This window comes from Alligator mississippiensis, chromosome 4 (genome assembly GCF_030867095.1).
Source record: "Alligator mississippiensis isolate rAllMis1 chromosome 4, rAllMis1, whole genome shotgun sequence".
Taxonomy (NCBI): domain Eukaryota; kingdom Metazoa; phylum Chordata; order Crocodylia; family Alligatoridae; genus Alligator; species Alligator mississippiensis.
In genome coordinates, this window is record NC_081827.1 from 991,995 (window position 1) to 1,019,657 (window position 27,663).

At 54.7% G+C, this 27,663-nt stretch overlaps 1 protein-coding gene across 1 annotated transcript; it reads right to left on the reverse strand.

Annotated features, from left to right (window-relative positions):
* Nucleotides 1-2,165: 2,165 nt before the first annotated feature.
* On the reverse strand, nucleotides 2,166-27,663 carry LOC132249843 (olfactory receptor 1I1-like). The gene is made up of 2 exons (XM_059725497.1): nucleotides 26,686-27,663; nucleotides 2,166-3,152 (listed from the first exon to the last, which is right to left on the reverse strand). The coding sequence occupies exons 1-2, from the start codon at nucleotides 27,649-27,651 to the stop codon at nucleotides 2,166-2,168; spliced, it is 1,953 nt and encodes a 650-aa protein (XP_059581480.1). The 5' UTR covers nucleotides 27,652-27,663.

Sequence of the window (27,663 nt, forward strand, 5' to 3'; positions counted from 1 at the left end):
CCGTCTTCTCTTCTGCAGACTTAATAAGCCCAGTTCCCTCAGCCTGTCTTCACAAGTCCTGTGCCTCAGCCCCTGAACCATTTTTGCTGCCCTTGGCTGGACTCTCTCCAATGTGTCTGCAAATTGCAAGCCCCCCACCTGCCTCGTCACAGTGGGATGTGGCCTTTTTCTCTCCGTCAGCCCCCACTGACCTCTCCCTTCTGGCATCATGACAGGGAAAAGGGCTAGTTGCACAGTGAGGTTTTATTCCTAGCGAAGGAAAAACAACGTTTAAATAGTGAAATAATGGGTTAAAGCTGAGGTTTGAAGCAAGCAAACAAGAATCACTTTTCCTGTGCAGAGAATGAGAAAAGAGGAGCAGTGTCCATGTGCACGATGCAGGGCAGCCATGACTAGGCCTCCTGCACTGCAGACAACCGTGAGTTCCCCAACTTCCCTGATGAGGGGTCCCAAGGTGAGGGGGCTGCTTTGGTGCAGGAAGGGAGCGTGGAGCAGGAGGCTCTGGGCTCGGCCTGGCCACATGCTCAGCTCTCAGGTTGCATGCACCATGCATGGGCCATGAGCTGCACTCCCGACGTGCTCCATGTCCTGGGGCTTTCTCCTGAGACACATGGGTGGAGTCGGGCTCAGACCCTTGTTCCTTGCATGTCGATGCCCCTCGTGCTGCAGGAAGCAAAAGGTCATCAGGCAGGATCCCAAGGACTGGGTCCAGCCCGGGAACAGCTGGATCTGCCCTGGCAGCGAAATCCCAAGGCAAGGAGCAGCCCCACTTGGGGCTACGGCCCACGCTCACACTCTGCACCAATCACTGCCCAGTCTCCAGAGCCCAGTGCCCCGCCTCTGGCAGATGTTCCCGTCTCCTCCAATCAGTGTTGCTCTTCCTTCTGTCACTCACGATGAGTTCCGCCTTTCATCTCATGGACACTGGACAGAACCGGCCCAGGTTCCCATCACAACGTGGCTCCAGGACGGTGTGTGCCCGGTGGCTGCCACGAGGCCTGGAGTTCCCCCGGTCCCCGGGGCCCGGCACCTTCCCTACGAGCCCACAGCATGTGCATATGCATGTGCATGTGCATGTGCATGTGCAACACACTCCTATGTTCAGGGATGAGGTCACGCTTCTGCAGGCCACAGAGTTAACCTCTTCAGAGCTGACACAGACCCTTGTCAGCCACGCTGTGTCCACATCCTTTCTGTAGTGGGGGTGTGGAGAAATCAACCTCCCTGCATGTAGCAGTTGTAGGGCTGCAGCCCAAGGTATACTACACCCCAGAGTGACTACGTGACCAGGTTGCAAACCCACCTCTCCCCCTTCGGCCAGGTCCCTTCGTTAAACTTCCTGCCACTGACCCCGAGGGGTGGTCTCAAGGCACTGGTCACTCCTCAAGGTGAGGGCTGACGTTTTTCAAACTGTCTGGTCAGCATCAGCGGTGCTCAGAAAATACCAGATTTTCGTCGGGTCCTGGTGATGAGATCAGGAAGGTTATTTAAAGGGTCCCTCCAACTTGGTGGGGGAGACATCTTTGGAAACACAGAACCAAGCTGGGACCTTCAGAGCAATTCAATCAGTTTCTGGATGAACAGGTGAGTAACTTACCTGAAATTTAGCCAGTAATTTAGGATTGCGTGTTCTAGACACATCAAAAGGGCCAACAAGTCCATTCGGATTTGCTCAAGTGGGTTTTCTATCAATTTTCCATTTTTGTGTATTCCCTCCTTGCCTAGAAATGAAGACACAGGAGGACAGGTCAGAAGTACTGGGATTATTTAGTTTGGAATGGGGACCACGGGGGCTTGGACAATAGGCCTCAAATACAAAAGGTTCATTTCCAAAGAGGGTAGAAATCCCTGGCTCTGTGAACTGAGCGATGACAGGACAAGACGGGTTAGATGTTGGGGGAGACTTAGGAGTAACAGGTCCTAGCGAGAGGGAGGGTGCACTCACTGCCAGCCTTTAATTGCAGACTAGACACATGCATTTGAGCTGGAGTAGACGGGGTGGATCCGCGCTGGAGCAGGGCACGGGACTAGATGACCTCTCAAGCCCCTTCCAACTCTACTTTGCTCTGACTCTTTCCCAGAAATGCAAACAGGGACTTTCCTCATCAGCACGAGGCTGAGCCCGTGGTGTCATGCTGGGGCAGAGTCTCTTCCCAGCCCTCACCTTAGTCCACACCTGGCTGTGCATGTGGGGAGGTGTTGTCCTTCTCATGGTGCCCCAGGGCCCTCCTCAGGGCGCCCCTCACGTCCTGGTTGCGGAGGCTGTAGATGAGGGGGTTGAGCATGGGGGTGAGGATGCAGTAGAGCGTGGAGACCAGCGTGTCCACCTCCACAGAGTAGCCAGCACTGGGCTTGTTGTAATTCAGGCTGCCCATCCCAAAGTAGATGATGACCACGACCAGGTGTGCAGCACACGTGGAGAAGGCTTTGCACCTGCCCGTGTTGGAGTGGATGCGGAGGATGGCCAGCAGGATGTAGGTGTATGAGATGAGAATGAGCAGAAATGGGATCAATCCCACAAAGACACTGGCAGCATGAAGAGCAATTACGTTGACGTAGGTGTCACTGCAGGCGATCTTCAGCAGGGGAGGGACGTCGCAGAAGATGTGGTGGATCTGGTTGGCTCCACAGAAGGAGACATTGGTGGTCAGGAAGTTGTGGATGGCTGAGTTCAGGATGCCCCAGAGCCAGGACACTGTGGCCAGTGGGACACACACTTTCTTACTCATGATGCAGGTGTAGTGCAGGGGTTTGCAGATGGCCGCGTACCGGTCAAAAGCCATGACAGTCAGCAATGAAGCCTCAGCACCCGCGCAGGTCATGAGGAAGAAAATCTGTGCCATGCACTCCTGGTAGGAGATGGTCTCCCGCTGGTGCCGGAGGTTGACCAGGATCTTGGGCAGCGTGACGGAGGAGTAGCACATGTCCAGGAAGGCGAGGTGGCCGAGGAAGAAGTACATGGGGCTGTGCAGCTGGGGATCCAGCACGATGAGGGTGAGGATCAGGCAATTCCCCAGCAGGGTGATGAGGTAGATGGCGAGGAAGGCCAGGAAGAGGAAGGCCTGGCCCTGCAGGATGTGGGAGAAGCCCAGGAAGACGAACTCTGTCACCTGTGTCTGGTTCGCCCCGTCCATGGGGCCAGTGGCAGCTACCTGTGGGGAGAGAGACCAGCAGTGAGCGGAGGCCACAGGCGAGGACCTGCTGTGGGGTCTGCGGGTGCTCGACCACCTGGGTGACAGTGATCATCGCCTGCTGGGATTCACCATCCAGCGCAGGGTGTCCAAGCCCTGCAGCAAGACAGGAGCCCTGGACTTCAGGAGGGCAGATTTCAATGAGGTAAGGAGACTAGTCAGGGAGGCACTGGGGTCCGGGGGGGGGGGGTGGGGTGGGCGGTGGAGTTGGGAGTCCAAGAAGAGTGGCCGACCTTAAAGAGATTTTCCTCCAAGCCCGAAGGGTGAAAGTCCCAATGTGAGTCAAAGGGGACAAGAGTGCTCAAAAGCGCCCATGGCTCACCAAAGGCATCCAGGAAAGTCTGAACGCTGAAAAGGAGGCGTACACCCAATAGAAGAGAGGGGCCATCACCAAGGAGGACTAGACCTTTGTTGCTCAGAATTGTAGGGGTGCTGTTAGGAAGGCCAAGGCAGAGACAGGGCTAGGACTAGCAACCAGGATCAAGGACAACAAGAAGTCGTTTCTTAAATACATAGGGGGCAGAAAGAAGGCACTGGGAAACGTGGGTCCTCTGCAGGACACGCCTGGCAATTTGGTGGTTGCACCAGACGGTAAAGCTGACCTCTTAAATGAATTCTTTGCCTCCATTTTCCTGAGCAGGGACCAGGTCATCCTCCCCACCGGGACTCCGGACAGACCCAGGAGAGGCACAGACAGGCCCAGGGTCAGGGAGGACTGAGTCAGGGAACTTCTGGAGGGACTGGACGTGTTCAAATCAGCAGGTCCAGATGATCTCCACCCCAGGGTGCTCAGGGAATTGGCAGGGGTCATTGCAGGACCTCTGGCAGGGCTTTATGAGCACTGGAAGAAGGCCAATGTGGTTCCCATTTTCAAAGAAGTGAGGAAGGAGGACCAGGAAACTACAGGCCCGTTAGTCTTACCTCAGTCCTGGGGAAGCTCTTTGAGAAAATTATCGAGGAGCACATCTGCGAGGGGCAGCAGGGGAGATCATGCTCAGGGGCAACCAGCATGGGTTCATTAGAGACAGGTCCTGTCAGACCAACCTGGTGGCCTTCTATGACCAGGCCACAAAATCTGTAGACGCAGGTGTCACAGTAGACGTAGTCTTTCTGGACTTCAGGAAGGCCTTCAACACTGTCTCTCACCTGATTCTCAGTGAGAAATTAGGTGTCTGTGGCATTGATGTCTACACAGTCAGATGGGTCGCTACCTGGCTGGAGGGCCGCACCCAGAGGGTGGTGGTGGACAGGTCATTTTCGACCTGGAGGGCTGTGGGCAATGGGGTCCCCCAGGGCTCGGTCGTCGGGCCAGCACTGTTCAACATCTTCCTCAGCGATTTGGACGAGGGGGTGAAAAGCACCGTGTTATAATTCGCGGATGACACTAAGATGATGGGGTGAAGTGGGCGTTCTGGAGGAGAAGGACAGGCTGCAACTAGATCTGGACAGGTTACAGGGGTGGGTGGATGAGAACAGGATGGGTTTCAACATGGACAAGTGCAAGGTGCTGCACCGGGGGGGGGGGAAGAACCAGGAGCAGACCTACAGGCTGGGGAACTCCCTTCTTGTCAGGGCAGAGGTAGAAAAGGATCTTGGAGTCATTATTGATGCCACATGTCCGTGTGGGGACGCAGTCAGGAAGGCCAACCGCACCTTGTTGTGCATCCACAGGTGCATCTCGAGCAGGTCCAAGGAGGTGATCCTCCCCCTCTATGCGACACTGGTCGGGCTGCAGTTGGAGTACTGCGTCCTGTACTGGACACCGCACTTCGGGAGGGATGTAGATAGCATGGAGAGGGTCCAGAGGAGGCCACCTGCATGATCAGGGCGCAGCAGGGCAGGCCCTACGAGGAGAGGTGATAGGACCTGAACCTGTTCAGCCTCCACCAGAGACAAAATAGCAGACGGGTCAAAAAACCCTCTTGGCTAAGCAGGGAAGTTGCAGCCCCTGCAGAATAAAGGAGAGACGTGCAAACAACGGTAGCGTGGGACAGCCTACTTGACACTGGCCTGCACTTGTAGAAACCAGATTAGACAAGCTAGGGCAGAAACTGAATTAAAACGAGCTACAAGAATCAAGGACAAGAAGTCCTTCTTTAGCTACACAGGGAGTAAAAGGAAAACTAATGGGAGTGTGGGGCCACCGCTCAATGCCTCAGGATACCGGGTCACTACCACTCAGGAAAAAAATGAACTCCTAAACGACTACTTTGCCTTGGTCTTTCACAAGACCGAGGGGAACAACACACCAGGTAGGACACAGAACGAGCACAGCGGGATTGACGCTGTTCCTACCATTGCCACAGAACTGGTGTACAATTAACTACAGAAATTAGATGTATATAAATCAGCAGGACCGGATGAACTCCACCCAAGAGTGCTGCAAGAGTTGGCCAAAGTAATCGAGAACCACTGGCAAAAGTCTTTCAAAAATCATGGGCCTCTGGAGAAATCCCATAGGACTGGAAGAGGGCCAATGTTGTGCAAGAAGGGGAAGCATGAAGACCCGGGAAACTACAGGCCAATTAGCTTAACTTTTATTCCAGGGAAAATCCTAGAAACATTCATCAAAGGGGCTACATGTGACAAACTTGCAGACGGCATCATACTGAATGACAGCCAGCATGGCTTCACTGCGGGCAGGTCTTGTCTGACCAACCTCATTTCTTTCTATGATCGGGTGACTCGTCACCTGGATGAGAGAAAAGCGGTGGACATCATATACCTTGACTTCCAGAAAGCCTTTGACCTGCTATTCCATGAGGTACTAATCAGAAAACTGGATTATATCAGGCTCAAGTGTGTGACCATCAAGTGGGTGCAAAACTGGTTGCGGGGTAGGATGCAGAGAGTCCAAACGAATGGATTGGCTTCGTCCTGGCAAGGTGTGGGCAGCAGTGTACCCCAGGAGTCGGTACTAGGGCCAGTGCTGTTCAATATCTTCATCAACGACCTGGATGAGGGGGTGAAAAGGCCATTGGCCAAGTTCGCGGATGACACCAAGGTATTTTGGGTTCTGCAGACACACGTGCAGATAGGCTGCAGATGCAAGCAGACCCAGCCAGGCTGGCATGTTGGGCAGAGCGGAGCCAGATGAGGTTCAATGTAGAGAAATGCAAAGTGCTGCATCTGGGAAGGAAGAGCCCCGCCGCACACCTGCCAGCTGGGCATCGCTAGCCTGACCTGCACTACACATGGAAGGGATCTGGGGGGAACAGTAGACCCCAGCATGAAGATGAGCCGGCAATGCGACGCAGTAGCTGCTAGGGCCAATACAACACTGGCATGCATCAGTCCATGCATCTCCAGTAAATCCAAAGAAGTGATTCTCCCACTTTACTCAACACTGGTGTGGCCACAGCTGGAGTATTGCGTCCACACTTCAACAGGGATGTACTAAAGCCTGAGAGGGTCCAGAGAAGGGTCACACATGGGATCAGGGACTTGCATGGCAAGTCGTACGAGGAGACGTTGAGGGATCTCGGACTCTTCATCTTAAAGAAAAGAAGGCTGAGAGGGGACCTGATTGCGGCTTATTGCTACATCAGAGGCGTACATCAGGGGCTCGGTGAACAGCTGTTCACCAGGGCGCTCTGGGGGAAAACTAGAAATAACGGCCACAAACTCCTGGAAGATAGTTTCAGCTGAACATCAGGAAAAACTTCTTCACAACTAAGGTGTCCAGACTATGGAACAAGCTCCCGCCAGAGATGGTGCAATCATCCAGCCTAGAGGTCTTCAAGAGGAGACTGGACGGTCACCTGGCTGGGGTCGTCTGACCCCAGATGTCTTTCCCGCTCATGCAGGGGGCTGGACCCGATGATCCTTTGGGGTCCCTTCCAGCCCGCGGATTCTGTAGTCCTTCTGGGCTGTCCTCATCAGTCTGGTGTTGCCAACTTTGGCCATTTTTACGGGGCCCAGGCCGAGCTGCGCAAGTGCTGCTAAGCAGACAGCCCAGAGTCTGTTTCTGAGTAATCACAGTGTGGACATTTGCAGATCTGAAAACTAACTTGGCCAGCAGGAAAAAGAAACTACTGTATCATTGCTTCATATTACAGTTGCAGTAGTAGTGATCGAGGTAACCAAATGTATTAGATATTATTTTCCTAAGGACCGTGCCATGGCGTGGAGACAGTCCAGCCTTTCGACACTTGTCAGGATTGAAATGGTCCCTTATGCCTACAAAGCCTAGCTGACTTGACAGAAGGAGGCTAGAGTGCGGTCACGGAGTTAGCATACGTACACAAGCTATGTGCTTGTGCAACCTGCTTTTCTAAAAAGAAAGGTCTAGTATAACTTGTGGCGGGGTGGGTTTGGTAAAAAGTCGGAAAAAATAGCTTGCTCTGGATAAATGGGCTTGTTACGGTGCATTCCAACCGTATCTGAAGCAGAAGACTCCCTGGTACCCAGAGAAGGGAGAAGCAATGATAAAGTAAAGACAAGACTCAATGTGTTGATGAAAAACAGAGCCTGGCTTAACTGGGACCGATGGGCACTTGTACACAACACGGGGGTTTAATTCTCTGTAATTTGAAATGGTGTTTTTTAACAACACTGCTTCAGTTAGGGCAAATTAAACCCCCGTGTCGTGTGCACCTGTGAAAGAGGGAGGGCTTCTTAGCTCCTTTCCTTCCACATTATGCAATGCTGGTCCTGTGTCTTCTTCACCTGACTTGATGGTCTGCTCTGACAGCCTGATTTTGTTTTGACAAGTTATCTAAGCATTATAACAAAACTATAATAATGTCCATGGACCTGGGCAGGAGGCAGAGTGCGGGGGGCAGAGCTCCCCATGCCCCGCTCACCCCCGCTCGGCAGCTGGAGAGGTTCCCAGACATCCCAGCAAACGGGGCTCTGGCACCTCTTCCATGCAGGGAAAGCAGAGTCAGAGCATCCTGCTGGGAAGGGACTCGTGCTGGGGCCAGGGCAGCCTCCAAATCCAGCCTCTCTGCCCTGGTGTGACCCAGGGAGCCCGGCGCAGAACCTGCAGGCACCTACCTGGGGTGTGGGGGCAGGCGCCGGGGCCAGGGCTGCTTCGGTGGGGACGAAGGACGGTTTCAGGCCCGGGGCTGGGGCTGGGGCAGTCCTTCGCTGTCCCAGGCAGGAGTGTCTGGACGCGGGTGGTGCAGGGCAGGGGTCCCAGGCACCCCCCGGGCGCTGAGCCACTCCTCTCCGGCTGGCTCTCCGTGCAGCGGGGCCGACACAGTCACCCCGGCACTGGGGCCGTGGCCGGTGGCTCAGCAAAGAGGAGATTGACTTCCCCAGCTCCCGACAGGAGCAAACCCAGAGACAGCCCCTCCTGCTCCCTGAGCCCCGAGAGCTTCCTTGGCACTGGCTCCAGGGCTGAGTGGGATGTGGGGGCCCAGAGCAGGGCTTTTCTGTCTCCCTGCCTGCATCCCCAGGGACCAGCCCCTTCCGCAGGGTCCCTGGGGCCTCTCCAGGATGGAGGCTGATGCTGGAGCAGTGTGGAGGGTCCAGGGTTGTGGCCCGGGCCCTGACTCTTGGCCCTGCGCTTACAGCCCTGACATGGCACGCACCCATGGGTGGGGGCCGGGCAGGTGGCAGACAGGGGCGCTGACAGGCCTGTGGGGTTATAAGCATGGGCTGAAGTGTCTTGCACCATGGCTGCCTGTGCCACGCCAGTGTAGGGTCCCCTGTGCTGGGAGGGGACAAGGGGCCAGAGCTCCTGCCCCACCAGGTCTCCCTTGACCCTGGACAGGGCTGGCCCATGAGGGGGAAGAGGCATGGGGGCACCAGGACAAGCTGGATTCTTTTCTGGGGGCTGAAGCGAAGACAGCCAGTGCTGCGTTTCCTCCTCCCCATGGTTGCCCTTGTACAAGACTTGGACAAGCCTCTCCCCGAAGTCTCGTAAAAGGCCGTCCCCCATGCACGCCCAGTGCCGTGGACCCCAGCCACCCCCTACTCTGCAACCCCACAGGTACCCCGCTCTTGCTTGTAGGCAGGAGCAGGTGAGTGCAATGGCCCCTCACTGCCCATGGCCAGGCAGAGCCGGGCACAGGCAGCAGAGCAGAGGGGATGGGGTGGCATGGGCCAGGGGTCCTGGGCCAGGGGAAGGAGATGAAGGGGCTGCTCCGTGCCCAGGGCAGGACAGGGAGATTGAGCCTATCTCTTGTGCATCCCTCTCAACCACCTTTGGTCATGACAGGGCCTCTGCCACTCAGTGCAGCAGCTACGTCCAGGTCTTTGCAGGGTCTTAGCTGGACGCGTAGCACAGCTCTAGCCTGGTGTGACCAAACCCTGATGCCTCCCATGACTTCCACTTCATGATGCAATCAACTAAGTTTGGCACCAAAAAGTTTTGGAGTCAGACCTGAGCGCCGCTGACAAACCAGCATTTAACAGTTCCCCTGGGCCTCGTTTGTGTGTACGAAGAGCAGGCCGGGTAACGAGGCCCCAGAGTGTTTTGTGCTGTTGTCATTAGTGCGAGGCCCATGGGTGCAGGCAGGGCCATCGGGATTGAGACCTAAGCAGCAAAGCGGAGCAGAAAAACCTTGTTTTCCAGTGTGGTGGTTTTGCTCCCAGAGTCCTATATGAACAACACTAATTGGCCCCTGTGCAACCTTGGCCTGTCCAGACAGACACCAGGGGTAAATGAGCCCCTCCAGGACACAGACCGAGGTGGGAGGGGGTGCTGGCCCGTGGCTGGCTCCGCTGCCCCTGTTCCAAGCAGTCACGGGTCCCCAGGGCTATCAGGGCAGCTCGTGTGTCAGCACCCAACACCCCACTAGCAGAACAGTGTCTTTCCCGCCCCTGGCAATGGGGATGGGGGTCCTGTGATGCGAGACCACTTGCAGGGCATGTCCTGGCCACTAACAACCAGGATGATGAGCACAACTGCTCTGCCCAGGGCAGGCCAGTCCCAAAAGGGACTTGTGTGCCCAGGAGGAACAAGGTCAATAAGGACAAGTGCAAAGTGTTGTCCTTAGCACAGGACAATCCCCTGCACCGGTGCAGGCTGGGGGTGACTGGCTGGGCATCAGCTCTGCAGAAAAGGGCCTGGGAGTGAGCGTGGACAAGAAGATGGAAAGGAGCTAGGAGTGTGTCCTTGTTGCCAAGAAGGTGAACGGCATCCAGGGCTGCATTGCTGGAGCGGTGCCAGCAGATCGAGGGCAGTGATCCTTCCCCTCTATTCAGCACTGGGGAGGTCACATCTGGAGTGCTGTGTCCACTTGTGGGCCCCGATACATAAAGGAAGTGGACACATTGGAGAGAGTCCAGCGGAGGGCAATGAGAATTGCTGTGGGGCTGGGGAACAGGACTGGTAAGGAGAGGCTGAGGGAACTGGGCTGGCTGAATCTGGAGAAGAGAAGCCTGAGCAGGGATTGAATAGCATCAGCCCCCAGCAGTGGGCTGCCCCAACCCCAGGGCTCAGGGCAGGCTGGGAGCACCCTCAAGTCATGACATGACACCCCATGACCCCGCAGGCTGGGTGGGTCAATCCCCCACACCCTGGGCCAGGGTCCGTGGCACATGGGACCAGGCTGTCACCACTGGTGCTGTCAGTGGCTGCCTTGGCCTCAGCTCCCAACTCAGCCTGCTGCCCCCATTCCCCTTCCCCAACATGGACTGGTGCTGCCCTGGCTCAGCGAGCCCCAATCAGAGCAGGAACTATGACCTCTTTTCCCTTCCTGGCACAGGGGACCGCAGCACTGCAACGCAGGCATCCTGAGCGAAGTCCCCTCCAGGCCATGTTCACAGCAACTGGTGATGTGTAGGGGGTGCACGCAGGTGCATGTGCACCCCGAGTGTGGCGGTGCACCCCCAGCTTCCAGGGGCATGTGGCGTTCAGGTTCACAGCCCCACAGCCCCATCAGGACCCCTCTCTGCCCCCTGGCCGTCCCCCACCCACGGCTCTGCGTCCACATTGGTGCTCTGCCCTCACCCCGCTCGGCCTCAGCTCTGCGCCCACTGCATGGCTGCACCCTCCCGGAAGAAGTGGGGAAAGGCCCCACATGCACAGATCCACAGCCTCCCCCACTGCCCGATGGGCTGTGCAGGGATCCTATTCCAGCCTCCTCCCTCTCTTTGGGGTCAGTCTCTTCCCCTCTCTCTATCATGTGCCTATCAACCCAGTTGCTAGTGAGTAACTTGCCAGACACCTAACAAGGAATTTAGTTGACTGTAATCTAGTCGCATGGCAAAAGGCGGACAAGCCACTCAGATTTGCTCAAGCTTGTTTTCTTTCTAAATTTTGCTAGGGCTATTCCTTCCCCTTCCCATCCCTCTTTGTTCAATAAATCTATTTTAGCACACCGCGCTGTGTGTGCTTAAGAGGGAAAGGACCTACTAAGGTGGGCTCGGTTATTTTACTCTACTTCCTCATGGGAGGCTGCTGATGAATGCTTCAGACTAATAGAAGCACCCCAAAATCCCAAGGTCTACAGGGCCTGTGTATCCCGGGTGGCACCGGGCCCAAAGACCTGATTCTGGGTGGTGGCAGCGGTACCCTAGGCTGGCGGGTGTGCTCCAGGAAGGAAGTCGGACAGACATAGGCACCCCAGGGGAGGCAGTCGTGGCTTGGTTTTTGGCCAGGCACAGTGTGGTGGGCAGCTTCGTGCAGGGACACCCCGTACTGGCCCACCACAGGGGCCACCCACCAGGAGCATACGGGCCCAATCCTGTCAGTGGGAGCCAGAGGCTCAGGGCTGAGCCAACCCCATAGGGTGGGTGGCTGTGAGCAGGATCCTCCTGGATACATGCAGGTGCATGGCGCTGACAGGAGCCCTGAGGAGAGGGCAGGGCAGGAGCAGCAGGGCTCAGGCATGGGCACGAGGGGTGAAGGGCTTAGTGCAGCAGGAGGCCGTGAGGCCCAGGCATAGAGTCGGTATGCAGGCCACAGCCCTGGACCCTCCACATGGCTCGAGCACCAGTCCCTAGCCTGGAGATGCGCTGTGGAGCCCTGGGCATGGGCTAGTCCACGGGGACGTGGGCGGGGAGGCATGTCCCATGCAGCTCTGGCCCCAGCACCCAAGAAGCCCTCAGGGAGCAGGGAGGGAGGGGCTGTCTCTGGGTTTGCTCCTGTTGGGAGCTGGGGAAGTCAGTCTCCTCCTTGCTGAGCCACCAGCAATGGCCCCAGGGCAGGGGTGCTTGTCATCAGCCCTTCTGCACTAAGAACCAGCAGAGAGGAAAGGCTCAGTGCCCGTGGGGGTGCCGGGCATCCAGATGCGCCTGCCTGAGACAGCACAGAATAGCCCTGGCCCCGGGGCCTGAACCCATCCTTTCTCGTCACAGAAGCAGCAGCAGCCCTGGCACAAAGCGGCCACCCCCTCTCCAGGTAGGTGCTTGCAGGCTCTGCCCTGGGCTGTTTTGTGCGTACAAGAGCAGAGAAGCAGAGTCTCAAAGCCTGCCCCGGTTCTTGCCCCATCCCCAGGTCTGGCTCCTTCCCAGTAGGATCCTCTCACTGCATGGAGAAGGGACCAGAGCCCCTGTTTACTGGGATGCCCAGGAGCATCTCCAGCATCCGAGTGGAGGTGAGTGGGGGCATGGAGAGCTCTGCCCCAGCACTCTGCCTTCTGCCCAGGGCTGTGATGAGAAGGGAGAACCGCCTGGTTTTCCTCCTTGCTAATCAATTCCCCCATTGGCAATTAGTGCCTCGCTTTTGATTTGCATCTGCCAGTCCCCCCTCAGCCATCTCTCAGGGACCCTGAACAGGTTAGGCTCTCGCCCCCAGACATTTTGTTCAATCCTTGTATCATGTTCTGCCCTTTCCCCAGTTTGTCATAGTCCTTTCTTTAACAAGTGGACCGCAGAGATGTCTGCAGCACCCAGGACTGCTCTCACTCTGGCCAGGGGCAAAATCCAGCTCAGGTCTGATCATAGATATAGTTTCATTAATTTGCTTATATATTTAGTAAATACAAAATCAGGTTGTCAGAGCAGACCATCAAGTCAGGTGAAGAAGAAACAGGACCAGCATTGCACAAGGGGGAAGGAAAGGAGATAAGAAACCCTCCCTCTTTCCCAGGGATAGAAATCCCAAATCACTGACACTTGCCAAGTCCACAAAAGATCTGGTTCAGTCCAGTTCCAAAAGTTTCAGTGAAACAAAGACATTTAAATCAGACCAATCAGAGGTCTCTTATTAGAATATTAAAACCAGCCACCTATAACTATTGGGCATGGGCTGGAGGGATATTTAGAGCTCAGCAAATTCAAGAAGACTTGCTGGCCATCTGTGTGCCCCCCTCCCCTCACCTCTCGAGGCTCCCCAGCTGGGATAGGTGAGAGTGCACGCGGTGGTGTTATGGGCAGACAGATACACTTTGGGATAAAGGCATCTTCTAATGTTTTAAGATGCAAGCAAGTAAGTAGAAGTTGGGCTGTAGACCTGTTTCTGCCTCTTTTCTCAGTGGTCCACCCACAAAGTGACCTCTAATTTAGGTAACAGAACAGACAGCCAACTGGGGGCCCAGGTTGCTGTGAGGTAGCACAGTTTGCACTTTGTTTTTTGGTGAGATGTTGGCAGCTTGAGTTTTGCCCCACTGGTACAAGTCAGTCGTCTGGCATGGGTAGCACTAATACCCTGCCTGATAACGAGGGAATGGAGGAACATCTCAAACAAGAGTTATCTGAGATGGGGGATCAGGGTGGAGACAGGGCACATTTGACAGCCCAAAGACCTGGAGGACGCTCTGTGAAGAGTGGGGTGGGTGGATTAAAAAGAATAGAAAAAGGGGGAAACGCAGGAAGAAGGCAGCTCTCCTTTAGGGACCGCACATGGTTGCAAAGGGGACATCTGAAAAGGTACAGACCTTAGAGGAGGAGCATCAAGATATTAGAGCCCAGGGACAAGCCCCAGAGGATGTATGTAAGCAACTAGGGGCAGAGGTTTTACACCTGGACGGCCGGGCTTGAACGGTCGGCGTTCATCTCCCAGCTGCTGACCGACACGTCAGCTCCGGCAGTCAGAGGCAGCTCAATGAAGTGCCAAGCTGGAAAACATACAGTCCCACCTGCAAGACAGCGAGGGGCTGCTCGGACCGCTCTCGGGGCAGCGGGACAAGCCCCAGACAAGCGGGGGATCACGGGCATGTGAAGTACGAACCAGGCAGTTAGAGGAGCAGCTTCCAGCTAACGGGGAAGAGAGGGTGCCAGCACTTCCACAGGGAAGGGGGACGATGGCCCTGACCATCTTACACCCAACACGAGTGCAAATGACCAGTGAAGCCCAGAGGGGGAAAGCAAGCTCAAACCAGCCCCGTGGCTCCCACATGACTTAAAAGTGAAACTGCAGATCATGGAAACCAAAATCTGGAACCGAATCAGCGACGTGCCCTGGTAGCACTATGGCCAAATTAATCAGGATTATGTCATAGATTGGCTTTTAATGGAGGACACAAAAAGACAGCTGGTGGGCTCACAACCGGAGATCTGATCCGGGTGTTGTGTCGCTGTTTGCCACCCGGTAACTGGGAGGAGCTCCCAGACACAATTAATCACGGGCAGGAAAATGCTATAAACAAAGTGCATGGAAGGGCGGTGTGTGTGTCTGCACATGCGTGTGTGCGTGTGCATCCTTGGAAAAGACACCTTGTTCTCGTACCTCTGCAATGTGACCCAAAGAACAGGGCCGTCATTGAGGTTGTTTTTCAACCCAGTTCTTCTCCTGTGCAAACTAGGGGTGCCTGACTGGGACCAAGATAACAATCGATAGATTGTTAACCCTGGTAATAGCCCTGGTATTGTCACACGCACCCTGAGAGTAACCTCAGGCAGTGCTGACACAACCAGTTTGGAGAGACGTACTCCTGTTACTTTAAGACTCAGGAGGAAACTGGTTTTCCTCCCAAACTGAGCAAACAGGGTCGATATTGCCTGAAGGCGCAGTTCATTTTCTGCAAATGAGAAACTATTTATTTCACCAACTAGAACGCAGTTATTACCCCAAATGAGAACCCAGGTATTTCTCCAAACGAGAACCTGGTTAATTCCTAAATAAATTAGTTTTATTTAGCATTATAAAGTATTAACTACAAGCATGCTTTTGGATATACTTTTTTAAGGGAGTAATTGTGTATTACCAGTCCTAATACAACACATCTCGAGAGCTGCCCTGGCATCTCAGAGCAGGCTGGTTCCTTGAAGGGAGATCGGAGATTTCCAGTTCTCATCGTTAGGGTGAGGGGAAGGGGATGCATCTTCCTTTGTTCAGGTGCTAATTTTTATACTCCATAAGTCCCATAGCTATCAGTTAAGCCAGTTTCTGTTTTTAATCAACACATTGGGTTATGTCTTTACTTTATTATTGCTTTTCCCTTCTCTGGGTACCAGGGAGTCTTCTGCTCCAGATACGGTTGGAATGCACCGTAACAAGCCTTTTTATCCATAGAAAGCTCTTTTTTCAGACTTTTTACAAAAAAACCCCAAACAAGTTATACTAGACCTTTCTTTTTAGAAAAGCAGGTTACACAGTTATATAACCTGTGCATGTATGCCAACTATGTGAATGCACTCTAGCCTCCTTCTGTCAAGTCAGCCTGGCTTTGTAGGCATAAGGAACCATTTCAATCCTGTCAAGCATCACAAGGCTGGACTGTGTCCACGCCATGGCATGGTCCTTAGGAAAATAACATCTAATACATTTGGTTACCTCCATCACTACTACTACTGCAACTGTAGTATAAAGCTATGATAGAGTAGTTTCTTTTTCTTGCTGGCTAAGTTAATTTTCTGATCTGCAAATGCTCACTCTGTGATTACTCAGAAACAGACTCTGGGCTGTCTGCTTCGCAGCACTTCTGCAGTTCGGCCTGGGTCCCGTGAAAATGGCCAAGGCTGCAACATCAGACTGATGAAGACAGCGCAGAAGGACCAGGGTGATGTAGTCTGGGCAGGAGAAGTCTGAAGAGGGATTTGATAACAGTCTTCATGTCCCTGCAGGGCGATGGCAGTGAGGATGGAGATGGGCTTGTCTCTGTGGCTGCAGGGGCCAGAATGAGGAGCAGGGTCTCCAGCTGCCGCAGGCAAGGTTTAGGCTGGAGATGAGGAGGAGGTTTCTGCGTCTGAGGGCGGTCGAGCACCGGGACAGGTGCCCGGGGGCGTTGTGGCCTCTCCATCCCTGGAGGCAGTGACCAGCAGGCTGGACCGACACATGTCTGGGCTGGTTTAGTCAGGGCTCGTCCTGCCTGGGGCAGGGGGATGGACTAGATGACCCTGCAAGGTCCCTGCCAGCCCTACTTGCCTTGATCTCTTGTGATCCTGAGTCATTACCGCACCTCAAAATGACCACAAGACACAAATCATTAAAACTTGCCCATGAGATCCTGTGTAACATCCCTGCAGCCAGAGCCCCGCGCCAGCCCTGTCCCAGGGGTAAGCCCAGCATCCAGACAGCCCTGGCCCTGAGCACGGGGCAGACGCAAGGAGCACAAGATGCCTGGGGAGATTGGCAGCGGCAGCCCCAGCTCCCCCGGGTGCCCGCACGTTCCCCACGTGCGCTCCATGCCCGTGCGGGAGCCCTGCCATCACCGTGCACTTGAGCTTCACACTCCAGTGAAACCCGTCTGTCCAGAAGCTTCCCCCATTGCAGTGGGGGTCAATCACTGCTGTGACCCCTGCACCCACTCGCTTTCTTGCTGCTCCAGCTCTGAGATGCAGAGAGGGGACTGGTGCGAGAGCGGGGCAGGCTGCCGGCACGCAGCCCGAGCCGGAGAAGAGGTGCCTGAGCGGCCAGAGACTGTCTGGTTTCCATGTACTCGGCACAGCAGCATCCTTGGAGCCCTGGGACGGGGAGTGACAGGCCAGGAGGAGCCGACACGCAGCAGAGCAGAGCGAGGGGAGGGCAGCACACCGCGCACAGCCAGGCAGACCGAGGGCAGCTCCCCGGGGCCAGGCGCTGCTGCCTGCCCGCACCACAGAGCTCTCTCGGGGGAGCAGGAGGGCACTGGGCTGCCTGGGAGCAGGGAAGGGGAAACGGTGGGGTTGGTCCAGTGTTGGGGGCTCAGCTGGTGACAAAGTCTGTGCAGGGAGCCTGGGGAGGAGGAAAGGTGGCCAGGCACTGCAGCAAGCACACGCACGTCCCAGCCTCAGTGCACTCAGGGCTGCTCTCGCAGTCCTGGTAGCCAGAGGCTGGGTGCCATCGGGCTGCCCCAGGGACACCCCCACTGTTATTACAGCCCCCCTGGTATGGCCCATGCAGGGGTGTGGAGGAGCGAGCACTGTGGTCCTGCACAGTGTGCGCGTGGGGCAAGGGGCAGCAATCGCAGCCCCAAGGGCCCTGCCCTTCGGTGTGACACGGCCCAGCTGCGCTGGGGAAGGGGCTGGTCTTGCTCCGCTCACGGCTGGTCTCTCTCCCCGCAGGTAGCTGCCACCGGCCCCATGGACGGGGCGAACCAGACACAGGTGACAGAGTTCATCTTCCTGGGCTTCTCCCACATCCTGCAGGGCCAGGCCTTCCTCTTCCTGGCCTTCTTGACTGTCTACCTCATCACGCTGCTGGGGAACTGCCTGATCCTCACCCTCGTCGTGCTGGATCCCCAGCTGCACAGCCCCATGTACTTCTTCCTCGGCCACCTCTCCTTCCTGGACATGTGCTACTCCTCCGTCACGCTGCCCAAGATCCTGGTGAACTTCCTGAGGCAGCGGCAGACCATCTCCTACCGGGAGTGCATGGCACAGATGTTCTTCCTCATGAGCTGCGCGGGTGCCGAGTCTTCATTGTTGACTGTCATGGCCTTTGACCGGTACACGGCCATCTGCAAACCCCTGCACTACACCAAGATCTTGAGCAGGGGTGTATGCATCTCCCTGGCCACCGTGTCCTGGCTCTGGGCCATAATGGGCTCGGCCATTAACACCTCCCTGGTCATCAACATCTCGTTCTGTGGAGAGAACCAGATCCACCACATCTTCTGCGACGCCCCTCCTCTGCTGAAGATCTCCTGCAGCGACACCTACGTCAGTGAGATGGCTTTGCATACAGCCAGTGTCATCATGGGATCAATCCCATTTCTGCTCATCCTCATCTCGTACATCTACATCCTGTTGGCCATCCTCCGCATCCGCTCCGACACAGGGAGGCGCAAAGCCTTCTCCACGTGTGCTGCACACCTGGTTGTGGTTGTTATCTACTTTGGGATGGGCAACCTGAACTACAACCGGCCCAGAGCTGGCTACTCCCTGGAGGTGGACACGCTGGTCTCCGCGCTCTACTGCATCCTCACCCCCATGCTCAACCCTCTCATCTACAGCCTCCGCAACCAGGACGTGAGGGGCGCCCTGAGGAGGGCCCTGGGGCAGCATGAGAAGGAGAAAGCCTCCACAGGTGCACAGCCAGGTGTGGACTAAAGTGATGGCTGGGAGGAGACGTCTACCCCAGCACGACACCAAGGGCTCAGCCACGTGCTGATGGGGAAAGTCCCTTTTACATTTCTGGGAAAGAGTCAGAGCAAAGTAGAGCTGGCAGGGGCTCTATATATTAGATGACTAGATGAGAGCTCATCTAGTCCCTTGCCCAGCTCCAGTGTGGATCCACCCTGTCTACTCCAGCTCGGACACGCGTGTCTAGTCTGTAAAGACTCGCAGTGATTGCACCAGCTCCCTCTGGGATGCGTTGTTCCTAGCTTCCAAGGGACAAAGGATAGATGTTGGGAGGTCGGGCTGTGCAAGGCTTTGGACCCAGAGAAGCTTTGGATGCTTTGGCGTCCGAAGCAGCATGTCTGGATCGAAGCACTGGCGTCGTTAGGCTTTCCGAAGCGGTTTGGAGCTTCTGAAGCACTTCAGAAAAGCTTTGGAGCCACTTCCCCATCCTTATCTCCTTGAAAGTTTGCAGGCTTCGTGGCCTCAGCAGGGGCCACCATCCCTGCAGCTTTCACCCCGCTGCGCCTTAACCCACACAGTGTCACCCATGGCACGAGTTTCTCCTGTCAGCAGCCTGAGGGGCAGAGCCCCCCAAGCCCCTGCACTGATCTTCTTGAAACCTGCAGGCTTTGTGGCTTCACCAGGGGCCACCACCCCTGCAGTTTTCACCCCCCACCCCCTGCTGTAACACCTAGACGTGACATGAGTTTTGCTTTCAGGAATTGTGGGTGCAGTTCCTCCTGAACCCCTGCACTGATCTTTTTGAAACTTGGCAGGCTTCATGCTCTCAGCGCAAGCTACAACTCCTGTAAAGTTCATACAAATCAAAGAAAAAATAACAAAGTTATAGATATTTCATTGATTCCCCATTATACCCTATGGCCGGATCTCCAAAGTGGCTCCGAACCACTTTGGAAAGCCTAGTCCTACCTCCCAACAGCTACCCTTTGTCCCTTGGTGCAATGCCAGTCCCTTGTGTCTTGTTCTGTTGGCTCTCAACTTACAGAGCCAGGGATTTGTACTAGGACTGTGTGAAATTTCAGCAGCTGTTTGGTTTTGGAGGTGTTTCAGCCCATTTTGGTGCCCGAAACACCGAATCTGAAATGAAATGGAAGGCTCCAAAACGTCTCCGAAGTGAAATGAAATCATCCAAAACTTTTTGGATGTTTTGGAGGTGGGCTTCTGGGGGAAACAGAAGCTCAGAAGAGTGAAGGCGGGGGGAGGACTGTTTTTATATTGACATCTGTAGCTGGCCAGTGTCTGTGATCTGTCCCTGAGGTCCCTTCCAATCCCAGTGCCCTGGGGAGGGACAGAGAAACAGCATTTAAGGCTCTGTGTGAAGCCTTTCTCTGCCTTCATGAGCTGTCTGTCTGGAAGCAACAGCGTGTGAAAGGTAGTGGGAGGGGAAGCGGACAGGGAGAACGAAGAGCACAGAGATGTAACTGGGCCTGGAGACAGCGAGAAGGACAACAACGGGATCAGCAGCAGCGGAAGTGACAGCAACATCAACAGCAACAAGGACAGTGAATGAACCGAGCATGGAAACCCCAAATCGGGGTTTGGACTAAAGGACTATGATTTTGGTAGGTGAGGGTGGAGGGTGGGTGTGCAGAGGGGCAGGGGAGTGTGTGTTTATTGTAATGGGAAGCGCGGGTCTCGTAATGCAGTTTTAGGATGTGTGATGGAAAGCTTATAATAGAGGATGTATATATATATAACTCTCTCTCTCTAGAAATATATTTTAATAAAAAAAAGAAAGGTACTGGTCGGCTGCAGTGGCTGACTTTCTAGTAGTCAGTCTCTTACTAGCCTCTCTTCTTGGAAAGGATTGAATACACCTTGCCAATATATTACAGATAGAAGATATATTACACACACACACTCATACAAACACACACATTAAACACATAAAGATATAGTACACATATACACATTTTCCAGCACAGCAAACGATATGACGTGTGCTGGAAAGGCAGGTGCCAGGTCTTCTGGCAGGGGAGCGAAAGGGGCGAGAGCGGGGAGGGGGAGAGCTGCAAGTTCCCTCCACCGCCCCCCACAACGTAGATGCACCCTCTTCCCTAGCAGCCATGAGGTTCTGCTGCTAGTGGCAGCAAGGAGGTGGGACCAGTGTCTGCACCTCCCCACCTCCACTAACACCAGCAATAATAATAACCCCCAGCATGACACTCTCCTCCACCCCAATTTCAGTTCCCTGCCTGAGCCTTCCAGTGCCAGAGGATGAGCTGGATCTGCAACCAGGGAGCTCAGTGCCAGAGCCGGAGACGTTCTGGGGAAGGAGTGGGAACCCGAGTTTCTGCTCCACACCCCTCAGTGTTCCCCTAGAGTCAGGTCACTGTCTCCAGAAAGCACCTTGGAGGGGATTGAGGTTGTGGAGGCAGGTGGCTCAGCCGAGTCAGCTCCTCCTGTCATTGTGCCTCTGCCTAAGCACAGGGAAAAGGCAGGATCTGCGCCTGCACCCCAAAAGTGAGGGGGTAGCGTAGTGTGGGATCATCAAACAGGCAGAGCTGAGCATCATGCAGCACAAAATCATGCAGGATGTGGAGACTCAGGGGAACTCAACATATCTGATGCTCGAAAAGCTGCTTGAGCAATTGAAGACCATCCACGAGATGGTCTTGCTTGGAGAGATTGGGATCAGCGGTCCCCTTAACAAAGCTCAGTGGGATACCATCTCCCAGCCATGCCTTGAGGCCACCAATAGCCTCAGCGCTGGCGAGGCCCTCCTTAGCCAGATGATCCCCATAGTGAGGGAACTTCAGAACCAAATGGAGAAGTTCCAGGGGATCGATCTTCTTGGCTGGGGCAAACCGCTGTCACCACAGGTGCAGGCATTGGTGAAGCAGTTGAAGGAGAGCATCAAGAAATGGCTGGATCTGTTGGAGTCCAGTACGGTTCACATGTTGGTGGCCATGTGTGACCCAAGGGTGAAGGGGAGTGTGTGTGCCAGAAAAACCCTGGATCACTGGGTGGAGATGCTGGTGAACAGAGTCAGAGAGGCAGAAGGGCAGAGGCGGGGGGATTTGGAAGGGGAGGAACCACTGTCCCATGCCAGCACACCACTTACCAGCCAGCCTCCTCCACCACAGGCACTGCCAATGTGGGCCAAGAGCATGGCTTCCGTGTTGGGGTCCAGAGGCACCAGACCCCAGCTTCGGGCAGGTAGCACCAAGGCCTCAGTGGCTACGTATCTCACCAAGGATGTGGAGCCACTGCTGTGTGACCCCTTGGCCTACTGGGCAAGCCGCAGCCAGATGTGGCAGGATCTGGCCACGGTTGCCTGAGAACACCTGTCCTGTCCACCAACCAGTGGTCTGAACGAGAGGGTGTTCAGCATTGCTGGTGATGTTGTGATGCCCCACCGCACCTCCTTGGATCCTGATTTGGTGGAGCAGCTGGTGTTACTCAAGGTGAACCTCCCGCTGCTGGGGTTCCCCAAGCTCCATGTGCAGATGGAGTGAATACCACTCTCCTCACTCTGTTCACACCTATTTCCTTTTTAAAAAAAATAAAAGCCATTTAGTGCCTTGCTCTCAGAGCTGGAGGCAGCACTCACTGCATCACCAGCCAGCAGGGGAAGAACATATCCCTGCTGAGTTGCCGTGCCAGGATGAACTTGGAGGTATGAGCTGGGGCTATGGGCAAGGAGGAGGCCCCAGGTCCTGGGCATGACCTAAAACTGCATCCTAAAACTTCACTTCATCAGCCTCCTGGATACAAAAACCATGGATACAATATAGACATTGGATTTGTAACACTATAACCTGCCTGACATCTGACTCCCCAGGCACCTCTCCACTTTTACCTGCTACATCCCCCACTCCTCCTTCCAGCCTGTGCCCAACCCTCTAACATCACAATTTACATTGTCACTGACTGGCTTTCCTGCCTGCATTGCATGCCAGCCTATGGCTTCTTCACTATTCATTCCATCTAGGAAGAGCACACACACACACAACAACTGCAGATGCTTCCTCAGCCTCACAAAGAGTTTTTAAAACTGGATGCTTGCTAAGATATAGTTTTCCAACTATTCAGTTGATCTAATAAAAGCTATCAGAGGTACCCTTGACTAGTCCAGGCTGGGGCCAGGAGCCCACTGCGGGGAACGGCCAGAGCAAGACACTTGGGATTCTGACTGGCCTGAAGGTGGGGCCAGGGCCTAAGTGGGAGCTAACGGTCCCAAAGAGGGGACCAGAGCTGGAGGGGGTGAAGGATGCATGTGCGAGGCATGGGCCTCAGTGTAGGGGAGGTACAGATGCAGAATGGATGTCACCCCAAGACACTTAAATAGGCAGCCTCCCGCCTGGTAAACTTTTGAATCAGTTTTCCATCAAGGCGTGGCAAGCAAAAGAGGGGCAGGTGGTTGGCCCAGAAACAGGTGAGTGGGCGGAGATCTAACCAGCACAAGGAAGGCCCCCTGTTACAGGCTACCTCCCTGCCGGTTTCATCCCATTTTGCCTATGCACACACACAAGTGTCATTAGCTTTGCTTTGAACAGTTTGAGTTGCAGTTTCACAGAAACCCCTATACCTATCTCCTTGAAACCGGGCAGGCTTCATGGCCTCAGCACGGGTTATCATACATGTAGGATTAATCTGAATCAGGCAAGAAATGACAAAGTAATTGGCATTTTAGTGATTCCACATTATAGCCTATGGCTGAATCACCGAAACAGTGTCAAAACTCCGAAACAGATTCGGCTGAATTGGAATGGAACAGTGATCCAAACCAACAAAATGAATCACTGTCCCTTCCAAACTGCTGAATCCAAAACTGAAATGAAACATAGCCATTTTGCACAACCCTAATTTCTACCCTGTTTGGAACTGTACCTTGTGTATTTGAAGCTGTCGCAGAGCACTTAGGTGCCCTGCTCCCTTAAAGAGCTGAAACTGCTAGGGAGAAAGCTCTAGCCGTGAGTGGGGAGCCCCAGCTGCTGGTTATCAGGGCAGCCAGAATGAGCTAGTTGGCCCACACCTGCCAGCGGTCAGCTGACCAGAAAGGGTAGGGCCTAGCTCATATGTAGACCCCAGGTCTGAGGTCCGGAGGACAGTTCCCTGCTAGCAGCCAGAGGGAAAGGAGCCTCCAGGGAGAAAGTGCCCAGTGATGCTGCAACTGCCTGGTATGCTGCACCGAGGGCTAAGGGGGCTCCACAAGCTCCACAGGTACCCTTGCCTACTAGACACTTAGTTCCAGGGATGAAATCAGATACTTTTAAATGGTCAGAGCACACCCTGATCTTATATATTGTGTTTTAGCCTAGGGGCTTATGGTTTTGTTTGCTGTTTGTAAGACCGGTGGTTTGGGTGATGCTATTTGGGGAAAGAGGAGGCCTCATTGGGGCCCCACTGCAGTGTGGGGACCCCGGCGCAGAGAGGATGCAGCATTTGGAGTGCACAGACCCCAGCGCCAGAGAGGGCACGGTATTTGGGGTGCGCAGACCCCAGCGCCAGTGTGACACAGAGACAGGGCTGTGGAGAGCCCTGGGCGCTGCACTTCAGGAGGGAGGTGGACAGCATGGAGAGGGTCCAGAGGAGGCCACCCGCATGGTCAGGGGGCAGGAGGGCAGGCCCTATGAGGAGAGGCTATGGGACCTGAATCTGTTTCGCCTCCACAAGAGAAGGCTGAGAGGGGACCTGGTGGCCATCTATAAAACTGGCCAAGTGGGAACCAGCAGGCGTTGGGAGAGTCCCTGTTCCCCCGAGCACTACCGGGAGTAATGAGGAATAATAGCCATAAGTTGACGGAGAGTAGATTCAGGCTAAATATCATGAGGCACTACTTCACAGTCAGGGTGGCTAGGAGCTGGAACAACTTCCAAGGGCAGTGGTGCTCACTCCTACCCTGGGGGTCTTCAAAAGGAGGATAGATAATCACCTACCCAGGGTCGTCTGACCCCAGCATCCTTTCCTGCCATGGAGGAGATTGGACTGAATGATCTGCTCAGGTCCCTTCTGACCCGACCAACTATGAAACTATGAAAAGAGCCAGGACTGGCATTTGACTTTTTTTTATCATAGAAAATCAGAGCTCCCCCTGCCCGCTTCACTCACCAGGACATGGGTTCAGCTGTGGCTGTGCACCCCTGCCCAGCTTTGTGGCTCTGAGCAGCCCTGATATGCTGGTGTCCTGCCCATGCCCCTGCCCCTCACTAATGCCCCACAGCTCCTCAGCCATGCTGGTGCTCCTCACTCCACATCACAACCCCCTGAGCCCTGCCAATGCCCTTCACTCCTGACCCATAGCCCTACTGGTACCCCTCACTTGTGGCTACTATAACTATAGGTGTTAATATGCATTTTATTATAATGATTGAAGCACTGGCTGGCTTCTACATGGCTTTAAACTTGTAAATATACCAATAAAATCTTGTGTTCAATTGATTCCAATATATCAATACTGTCTAGATGAAACTGCTGTGAGGTGGGCTCATAATAGCAGTCTGCAGGGCTGCAAGAAAGGCTGTGAGGGTTGCAGTGACCTGTAGCCAAATAGGAGGCAACACTGTGTTTTTGTTGCCAAAACCAGTAATAGGTACTGGGAATGCTTAATCAGGAGTGCCGTACCCACTGGGACAAAGGGCATTCCCTCCATTAAGTATGTGTGGCGGGCCAGTAGGGGGAGCTCCTGCGTTGAGCCTCCCACCTCACCATGCCTGTCCACCTGCCGGACTCCACCTGTCTCTCCAGGGGCACCTAAGCCCTGGCAGACCCCCTTTCAAGCCCCACCGCTGAATCCGGGGGTAATGTGTGCTGCCACCACCCTGAGAAGGGATTGTCTAGGGCCTGTGTCCTCGGAAAAACACAGGCCTACTAGTCCTATGAGTACTTGACCCAGTACAAGAACTTGGGGCACTTCCCCAAGTTGGGGGCCAAAAAGGATAGTCTCCCCTAGTCCGCAGACCCAAGGGGCCTCCTAGGCATAATTAAACCTACTCCTCAATAAGTCTCCTACACCAGTCACAAAGGAGAACTTTATTGGTTACAGAGGGTAGGGTTAGACTAGGGTACAGTGTACAGCAATATCAGAGAAATGCCATACAGCAAACTCCTGTGGCTGGGGTAGCCTTTGATCTCGCATCTGAGTTACTGCAAGCTATATATCTAGTTGGATCTCAGGTAGCTTACTCACAAGTATCATCCAGAGGCTGTTGGAGAATCCCTCTGGAAGCAAGGAGTTCCTTGGTCATGAGTTTTGAGAGATAGAGCAAGTTTTAGATGGTCCAGCTCTTCTTTGTTCCTGAGTATCCCTCATGGCTGTTGCCCCCTCCTCCTGGGCAGTCTTTAACTTATATAGCCCTTGTGACCTCATTTACCTGGTCCAATGGAGGCCAGCACCTGTATTTCAAATTGGTTGGCTCAGAGCCAACCAATTTGAAATACATCACTAGTTGCCGAGCAGACTCTAGCCCACCAGGAAGGAAGGCCCTCACCCAGGTATGTGATGCCAGTCACGTAGGCAGAGGGAGCAGGTTCCCCCCTCCCTCAGGAATGTATCCAGCTCAGGTTACCCAAAGAGATAGGGTACAGGTATGTGTCCTCTGCTGGGCCCATCCTAATCACCATTGTCACATAGCAGAGACTTTGGGGAGAGACAAAGGTGGCTTTCTGCCACACAGGTGAGGCCCCACCTGCATCCAGTTTCAGGTACACATCCTAAGAGAGATGTGGAGAGGCTAAAGGAGCGAGCAAAAGAAATGATGAGAGGCCTAGAAATGAAGACACAGGAGGACAGGTCAGAAGTACTGGGATTATTTAGTCTGGAACAGGGACCATGGGAGCTTTGACAGTAGGCTTCAAGTACAAAAGGGGCAGTTCCAAAGAGGGTAGAAATCCCTGGCTCTCCATGTTGAGAGAGGACAGGACAAGACAGGTTAGATGTTGGGGGGAACTTAGGAGCAACAGATCCCAAAAAGAGTAGGTGCACTCACTGACAGTCTTTAAGTGCAGACTAGACACGTGCATCTGAGCTGGAGTAGACGGGGTGGATCCGCACCGGAGCAGGGCACGGGACTAGATGACCTCTCAAGCCCCTTCCACCTCTACTTTGCTGTGACTCTTTCCCAGAAATGCAAACAAGGACTTTCCCCATCAGCACGAGGCTGAGCCCTTGGTCTCATGCTAGGGTAGGAGTCTCCTCCCAGCCATCATCTTAGTCCACACCTGGCTGTGCACGTGGGGAGGTGTTGTCCTTCTTACGGTGCCCCAGGGCCCTCCCCAGGGCGCCCCTCACGTCCTGGTTGCGGAGGCTGTAGATGAGAGGGTTAAGCACGGGGGGGAGGATGCAGTAAAGTGCGGACACCAGCGTGTCCACCTCCACGGAGTAGCCAGAGCTGGGCTTGTTGTAATTCAGGTTGCTCATCCCAAAGTACATGATGACCACGACCAGGTGTGCAGCACATGTGGAGAAGGCTTTGCGCCTGCCCGTGTTGGAGCGGATGCGGAGGATGGCCAGCAGGATGTAGGCGTATGAGTTGAGAACAAGCAGAAATGGGATCAATCCCATGAAGACGGTGGCAGCATGAAGAGCCATCTCGTTGATGTAGGTGTTGCTGCAGGCGATCTTCAGCAGAGGAGGGACGTCGCAGAAGATGTGGTGGATCTGGTTGGCTCCACAGAAGGAGACGTCGGTGGCCAGGGAGGTGTGCATAGTTGAGTTCAGGATGCCCCAGAGCCAGCAGGCCGTGGCCAGTGGGACACACACCTTCTTGCTCATGATGAGGGTGTAGTGCAGGGGTTTGCAGATGGCCGCGTACCGGTCAAAGGCCATGACGGTGAGCAGTGCACACTCTGTCCCCGTGCAGATCATGAGGAAGAGCATCTGTGCCATGCACTCCCGGTAGGAGATGGTCTCTCGCTGGCGTACAAAGTTGACGAGGATCTTGGGCAGCGTGACGGAGGAGTAACACATGTCCAGGAAGGCGAGGTGGCCGAGGAAGAAGTACATGGGGCTGTGCAGCTGGGGATCCAGCACGATGAGGGTGAGGATCAGGCAGTTCCCCAGCAGGGTGATGAGGTAGATGGCGAGGAAGGCCAGGAAGATGAAGGCCTGGCCCTGCAGGATGCGGGAGAAGCCCAGGAAGACAAACTCTGTCACCTGTGTGTGGTTCGCCCTGTCCATGGGGCCGGTGGT

Bases quoted from the DNA above. Each gene is read 5' to 3' on its own strand.
- LOC132249843 (XM_059725497.1), bottom strand. From the start codon at position 27,651: ATGGACAGGGCGAACCACACACAGGTGACAGAGTTTGTCTTCCTGGGC. The intron at 3,153-26,685 runs TAAGATGATGGC...CTCTCCCCACAG, and splicing joins GTGCACAGCCAGGTGTGGAC to GTAGCTGCCACTGGCCCCAT.